This window comes from Oryctolagus cuniculus, chromosome 1 (genome assembly GCF_964237555.1).
Source record: "Oryctolagus cuniculus chromosome 1, mOryCun1.1, whole genome shotgun sequence".
Taxonomy (NCBI): domain Eukaryota; kingdom Metazoa; phylum Chordata; class Mammalia; order Lagomorpha; family Leporidae; genus Oryctolagus; species Oryctolagus cuniculus.
The window spans coordinates 201,461,911-201,469,700 of NC_091432.1; the positions used below are offsets into that span (position 1 = coordinate 201,461,911).

Genomic DNA, 7,790 nt, shown 5'->3' on the forward strand with positions numbered 1-7,790 from the left:
GTCTGCTGGCTTAGAAATGTAAAGCCCCCACCCCCCTTTTTTTTCTTAAACCTTTTTTGCTTCTTGGTTGTTGTCTGGGTTCAGATTATTGGAGATTATTCGAGATTATTCCTTTCCAGGTAAGGTGGGGGTTACCCTGAATGCTACTGATGAAAGATATGTTCTGAGGCTGTTATTTGTATTATAGGTTGTCTTACCATCAGCGTATATTAGATATTGTTCCTCCTACCTTCTCAGCTCTGTGTCCTGCAAACCCAACCTGCATTTACAAGTATGGAGATGAAAGTAGCAGTAAGTAATAAAACAAAGGCCTCTGTCTTTAAAAATTACCTCGAAATCAGTTAATTAAGGTGAAAAGACTTTCTCTCTGCATGGGGTTTATAGTTTCTGTATTTGAAGGGTAGTCTGTCACCAGCTAGTATTCTGTCATCATTCTGAAGATTTTGTCATGATCTAATTAGCCATCACTGGTTTATAGTTTTTTTCTCTTGATATAGTTTGCAGCGTTATGTACAAGAAGACATCATTTTAACTTTTTGGTGCTAAATGTGGCAAGAAGGACTTATAAACTGAAAATGTGTATTTGTCATGACAATGGAGATAGCTTGAACTGCTTATCTAATGACAGTTAAGATTGTGGTGTTGACAACATGGGTGCACACATCTGGCAGTGTGCTTCTAGAAGTAAATTCTTAAGTACAGTTCTCTTAGTTTTAGTCACAGAATCTCAGATGGCCTTATAAATCAGAGGGACTATAATCTGATGGTGCCGTTTTGCACTTCGCCTGGTATATACACTCAGTGAAGGGTACGTTCGTTGTTGAGTGGAGTTTTTCCACGTTGGGTTTTTCAGATTGCTCTAAACACAGCACTTCCGCGAGCCTTCCATTTCATGTTGTATAGAGGGTCTTTGGGTTTGGAAACTGTGCTCTTCATTGCCTTCTCATACCATATCCCTGGTTCTCCTGGTTACACCGGTTTTCCTTGGAAATTGTGATGCTAAGTATGTTTCCTGTGTCATGCAACTCTGAGAATTAGGTATATTTGTACAAATATTACCATAAAGAAGTTGATTCAAGGAAATCAAGCCAGTTTGAAATTGCTTCTGAGTAGTGGAACAGATTCGGTGCACTGCGACTAGGCTCATAGCCCTGTGCAACTCATGTAGCACTTAGACATTGCCGTGTGGCCCAGGGAATCTTCGGCTACAGTCTTTGCTGGAGCGCAGACATTTCCCTTCAGGAGTAGCCTAGCCTAGCATTCAGAGCCTTCCTGGTTGTTCTTCCTGTTCCCCCAGTGCCAGAACTACTATTTTTTTTTTTTTTTTAATCCTTATATTTGTCTCATGCTATTTATTCTTCCCTATGTGTGTCTGTCTTTGTGGCTTTATTGTGGGCTAGAGAGTTAAGTTTCTGTTCTCTCCCCAGGATTTGGTCCCAGTTGTACTGTAAACATTTTTAACCTTTATTATTATTATTATTTAGATTTATTTATTTGAGAGACAAAGGAAAGAGATCTTCCATCCACTGATTCACTCTCCAGATGGCCATGGCTGGGCAGATCCAAAGCCAGGAGCCTCCTCTGGGTTTCCCACGGCAGTACATGGGCCCAAGGACTTGAGCCATCTTCTACTGCTTTCCCAGGCCATAGCAGAGAGCTGGATCATAAGTGGAGCAGCCGGGACTCAAACCGGCACCCATGTGGGATGCTGGCAATGCAGGCGGTGGCGGTGGCTTTACCCACTACACCACAACACCAGCAGCCCCATTTTTTAACCTTTAATAAGTCAGTTTTATGTGGCTCTTTTGTTCTTTCTGATGCGAATATCTCTATTCCCCAGCCAGAGTGTAAGCTGCCTGACAAGTGACAGGATTTTTATTTTTCTGCCTTTATTTTCTCTCCCATTTTCAGGGAAGAGCTTAGAGCAGGTGTTACAGGACTGTCCTCCTGTGACCTGTTGGAACTGACTTCATTCATGCCAGGTGCCTAGTAACTCACAGTCCATGTCAGGATTGCCCTGTTTATTACCTCTTTGTCTACCTTACATTAAAAGTAGATTTTCTGTTCTGGTGATGGCTCACAGGATATATTTGCACAAATTTTGTAGATGAAGGACTGGACAGATAGGAACTAATAGTAAACCCAGGGAGTCGCATCAGATGAACATCTGGCTTATATAGATTCAGATGTGTGGCTCAGCAAAAACCCTTCAACTTGACAGTTTACTTGGTTCAAACTCAAATTTAGCAGGAATAAGAAGGGCAGTGGCAAAAATGAGAGAGCAATACACTGATTCCAGGCTTGTGAACTTACAAAGGCCCAGAATAATTACAGGCTGCTAAAGGACCATTGTGACTATATCCTTTTCCTCTTACCCCTCATCCTTGAACATACATTAGTTAAGTATTGATCTTGGGGGAAAAAGAGTATTTTATTTTGAAGGGAATCTTTTTTTTAAGTTTCTCAGTTACTTAACTATTTGTAAAAATAGTTCTTAAACTTGATCTGCTCTTCCCCATTCTGTGTTTAGATTCTCTTCCTGGACATTCTGTGGCCCTCTGTTTAGCTGTTGCCTTTAAAAGTAAGGCAACCAATGATGAAATATTCAGCATTCTGAAAGATGTACCAAACCCCAACCAGGATGACGATGATGGTAAGGGAATTCAGTATTCAGTGAAACTCTGTATAGGCCAAGGTAAAGCAGCAGCATAACTCTGGCAACATGAGTTCCTCTTCAGTTCCAGTGGATTTCATAAATTAATGTGTCTCTCTGTTAAGTTGTTCCTGTAACCCAGGTATTTTCCCCCTGTGAACTAGCTTATATTAGGAATATAAATTGCATCCTACACACAAAGTAAAATGTATCATCATTCAAGGATTTTTAAACATTCCTTACTTTCACTGTAGAAGAGTTCTGAATGGGAAAAATAAAAGTGGATATTTTCTCCCAAGTAAGCTATTAGAATAATACTGGTTTTTTTGTTGTTTGTTTGTTTGTTTGTTTTAAGACTTACTTATTTTATTTGAAAGGGAGAGTTACAGAGAGGGAGAGACAGACAGATCTTCCATCTGCTTGTTCACTCCCCAAATGGCTGCAACTGCTGGAGTTGGGCCAGACTGAATCTAAGAGCCAGGAGCATTTTCCCATTCTCCCACTTGGTGCAGGGGCCCAAGCATTTGAGCCATCTTCCACTGCCTTCCCAGGCACATTAGCAGGGAGCTGGATCAGAAGTGGAGCAGCTGGGACTTGAACCTGTGTCTGTGTGGGATGCCAGTGCCGCAGATAGGGGCTTAACCTGCCAGCCCCTAGAATAATAATGTTATTTGACATTTCCTGAGTATACTGAGGGTACTTTTTTAAGAAGTACATGAAAAGGGGCTGATGTTGTGGCATAGAAGGTTATGCCTCCACCTGCAGTGTCAGAAGGGTGGGAGTGAGAATGTGGGTGGGAGGCGGGTATGGTGGGAAGAATCACTATATTCCTGAAGTTATATCTATGAAAAGCATGAAGTTTGTATTCCTTAAGTAAAAGGTTTCTGTCCGGGGCGGGGGTAAGATTTATTAGGGACCAGCTGTTGCATAGGTTAAGCCTCCACCTGTAGTTCCAGTATCCCATATCGGTACCACTTTGAGTCACAGCTGCTCCTCTCCTGATCCAGCTCCCTGCTAGTGCACCTAGGAGAATGGCAGAAGATGGCCCAAGAACTTGGACCCCTGTACCTACATGGGAGACCTTGGAAGAACCTGGCTTCGGCTGGCTCAGCCCTCGCCATTGCAGGCATTTGGGGAGTGAACCAGTGGATGGAATATCCATCCCTCTCTCTTTCTCCCTCTCTCTATCAGTTACAGAGTAAGGAGAAACAGAAAGATCTTCTATCCACTGGTTCACTCCTCAAACAGCCACAACGGCCAGGCCGAAGCCAGAAGCTTTGTCCGGCTTTAATACATGGATGCAGGGACCCAAGGACCTCTGGGCCATCCTCTGCTTTCCCTGGTGCATTAGCAGGGAGCTGGATCCGAAGTAGAGTAGCCAGGACTTGAACTGTCATCCATATGGGATGCCGGCATTGCAGGCAGCAACTTAACCAGTTTTGCCACAACTCTGACCCTTGTCAGATATCTTAAGATATAAGCTTAGGTGTTTATCAGTTTTGTGTTGATGTATGACCTTGCTATCATATAGGGAGACTATGAATAAGGAAATCTATATAGTATCTTTTAAAGAAATGGCCCATACAGGATCAGCTGGGAAACGTAGTCCCATAGAACTAAGAATTAAGATTGTGCTTAGTTTCATATTTTGCGTATTTGAAATCAGTAATGGTCTTTTATTCTTTTTAATACTAAAAGATGTTATATAAATGTCTGACATAGTGTTTTGTTTTGAGCATTCATTCTAGGTGAGGCACCAAGGAATTGCTGTACTCATTTTTTTTCACTTGCTATGAAATATTTTTCAGATGAAGGATTCAGTTTTAACCCGTTGAAAATAGAGGTGTTTGTGCAGACCCTGCTGCACTTGGCAGCCAAGTCCTTCAGCCACTCCTTCAGTGCCCTGGCCAAGTAAGTGAGCAGCAGCAGCACGGAGCCTTTCTGGGGGCTTGGGACTCGCTGAGCTTCAGTGATACACTGATTTTTTTTTTAACCTGAAATTGATTAATATGAAGATCTTAATATATGATTCCACACAATGGTTTTTTTTTTTTTTTTTTTTTTTTTTTTTTTTTTTTTTTTTGGACAGGCAGAGTTAGAGAGAGAGAGACAGAGAGAAAGGTCTTCCTTCCGTTGGTTCACTCCCCAAATGGCCGCTATGACCGGCGTGCTGTGCTGACCTGAAGCCAGGAGCCAGGTGCTTCTCCTGGTCTCCCATGCGGGTGCAGGGCCCAAGCACTTGGGCCATCCTCCACTGCACTCCCGGGCCACAGCAGAGAGCTGGCCTGGAAGAGGGGCAACTGGGACAGAATCCGGTGCCCCGTCCGGGGCTAGAACCCGGTGTGCCGGCGCCACAAGGCGGAGGATTAGCCTACTGAGCCACGGCGCTGGCCACACAATGGGTTTTGATTTGTTTTAGTTAAAATTTCTGTTTCCTGGCTTCTGTCAGTCTATATGTACAGTGTACACATGGAATGTATACTTTTTCGTACATTTGGAGAAACTAATGCAATCTCGGGCCCTTGGAACAGTCGTGTATATATAGTCCATAGCTCCTGTGCTGCTAACGCATCCTCTGAAAGGAAGGGAAGCAGAAATGAGAGCCAGCTACATTTTGGGGAGCCACCCAGAGGTTGGCATCTAAAGACTGATTTCTAACTCACCAGATAGCTCAGCAAAAGAAGGAACTTATAGATCCTGGATCCTGCCTCGGCCGCGGTGGGAGGGAAGGGAGCTGGCCGTCTCATTCCTTCCCAGCTCCCCAGGCTCTGTACTGCTTGCAGGGTTCCCACAGAGAATGAAAACAGGTACTTCAGATTTGCAGACAGTTCCTTAACGTTAACTTGTCCCTAGGTCTTGGGCTTACAGTATGACTTTCTTATATCTTCAGTGACTAATAGTTGGTAATTTTGCACTTAGATATTATAAATTAACCTTGCAAACATTAAAAGGAGTGAGTGTATGTGACACTTTTCCCTGTGTTGTCTAAAGGTTTCACGAAGTCTTCAAAACACTAGCAGAAAGTGATGAAGGAAAGTTACACGTGCTGAGGGTTATGTTTGAGGTTTGGAGGAACCATCCGCAGGTAAGCCATGTTGTGGCTCCCTCATTGTAGGACTACAAAAATTAGGCAACTAATTACCTTTGTTTTGGTTTGTAAAACAATTTTTTAATTCTATGTATTATTAAAAGGCATTGAAATGTTTGAAAGGACGGTTAAGACTTTTTATGATAAAATTATTTTTGACCTGTTGTATTCAGTTGAAGTTATATACTTGTATAGGAATTATCTAAAATTTTAGGTGTTACCATTTAGTTATTTTGAGGGAGGTCTTCCATCTACCGGTTCACACCCAGATGGCTGCAACAGCCAGCGCTGGGCCAGGCTGAAGCCAGGAGCTCCCAGGTCTCCCACATGGGCAGCAGGGGCCCAAACACTTGGGCCATCTTCTGCTTTTCCCAGGCCATTAGCAAGGAGCTGGATCAGGAGTGGAGCAGCTGGGACTTGAACTGATTGCCCATATGGGATGAGGGCATCTCAGGCTACACCACAACGCTGGCTCCAATTTGTTAATATTTCTTATAGTGCTAGAACCAAGCAAGGAGCAAAATAAATCTGAAGACCTACTGGCCAAATTGATTAATTTCATAGCCACTAAAAAGCAATGTTATAGCCCCACTGTTTTACTTTATAGCAGTATTATTTTGGCATACATAAAATGTTTACCCTAATAATTGTCTCGTTACAGATGATTGCTGTACTGGTGGATAAGATGATTCGTACACAGATTGTTGATTGTGCTGCAGTAGCAAATTGGATCTTTTCTTCAGAACTGTCTCGTGATTTTATTAGGTAATAGGACTGACTTTACAACGTTTTTAATTCTCTAAGAATTGGCATATGTTATGTGTTATCTCTTAAACATGAACTCAAAATTCTGGTCCAAACTAGGTGGTGTCAATATCCTAATGGTCCAATCTGGTAGGACTGGACTTCATAGGTATTTCTAGACAATGGAAATACCCATAGCCCATCAGGTTGCAGCATCTCCTAGGGTCACACTCATTTGAATCAGGTCTAAGCCGGTCAGGTAGAAGTGCTGTCAGAGGACTATTGGGAAGGAGGATGTGGAAGAGCTGGCTGTGTGTTGGCGTCTCTGCTAGGCCAGATGGGGCTTGGGTGTATCAGTCATGCCAGGGACAAGGAAAGCTGGACACATTTGCATCTGGGCCACAAAATCCTAGATATAATGCAGATATAATTCTACACCTGTTCCCCTAAAGGGAAGGAACTTCTCATTAACTCGGTTCTTATTTGTGAAATTTCACAGGCTTTAGAATTGGTTGGGACTGAGATAGCAGGAGATGACACAAAACAGTACAAAAGTGAGTTACTTAGAAACAAAAATCTATCGGAGCTTCTACCTTCTCCGCAGTAACTGCGATTACTTGAGGACACTGGTCTGACACGGCCTGAGTCCTCGGTGTGACGGGGTGTGAGCTGAGGTCGTCACTCTAGTCAGTGGGTGATCACAAATGCAGACAACAGAAAGCATTCTCAGGGTTGCACTGAGAACTGACCATCCTGTTAAGTTAACCATTACCATGAGTGAAAGGAGGTTCCACTGTTCACATTTTAAAGAAAATTGTCACAGAATGTTTACACAGCTTTCCCAGAGTCACAGATCGGTGCAGAGCCAGGATTCAGACTCAGGCAGGCATCCTAGAATCAAGTCGTTGAGCAAGAGCTCTGTGAACTCTCAGGTATCTCTTAACTCTGCCCCACCTTCTCCCCCCACTTCAGGATGAACGCGCTGTGCCTGTCTGTCCTGTCTTCTAGCATTTTAGACTGAAAGTTTGTGCACAGATTTTTTTTAATATTTTATTTTAAAAGGCAGAGTTAGGCAGAGAGAAAAGGAGAGGTCTTCATCTGCTGGTTCACTCCACAGATGGCCACAACAGCCGTAGCTGTATCATCCAAAGTCAGGAACTAGGAGCTTCTTCCGGGTCTCCCAGGCGTGTGAAGGGGCCCAAGGACTTGGGCCATCTTCTACTGCTTTCCCAGGTCATAGCAGAGAGCTGGATCAGAAGTGAAACAAACGGGACTAGAACCGATGCCCATATGGGATGCCTGCAC

At 43.3% G+C, this 7,790-nt stretch overlaps 1 protein-coding gene across 4 annotated transcripts in view; it reads left to right on the forward strand.

The window, feature by feature from the left end:
* Positions 1-7,790, forward strand: part of NCBP1 (nuclear cap binding protein subunit 1) — a 43,946-nt gene that overhangs the window by 30,199 nt on the left and 5,957 nt on the right. For all 4 annotated transcript variants that reach the window (XM_008263220.4, XM_051856288.2, XM_070054775.1 and 1 more), the window contains exons 15-19: positions 188-291; positions 2,531-2,653; positions 4,462-4,564; positions 5,645-5,738; positions 6,403-6,506. In XM_008263220.4, coding sequence (XP_008261442.1) covers positions 188-291; positions 2,531-2,653; positions 4,462-4,564; positions 5,645-5,738; positions 6,403-6,506 — 528 coding nt within the window. The remainder of the gene's footprint in view (positions 1-187; positions 292-2,530; positions 2,654-4,461; positions 4,565-5,644; positions 5,739-6,402; positions 6,507-7,790) is intronic.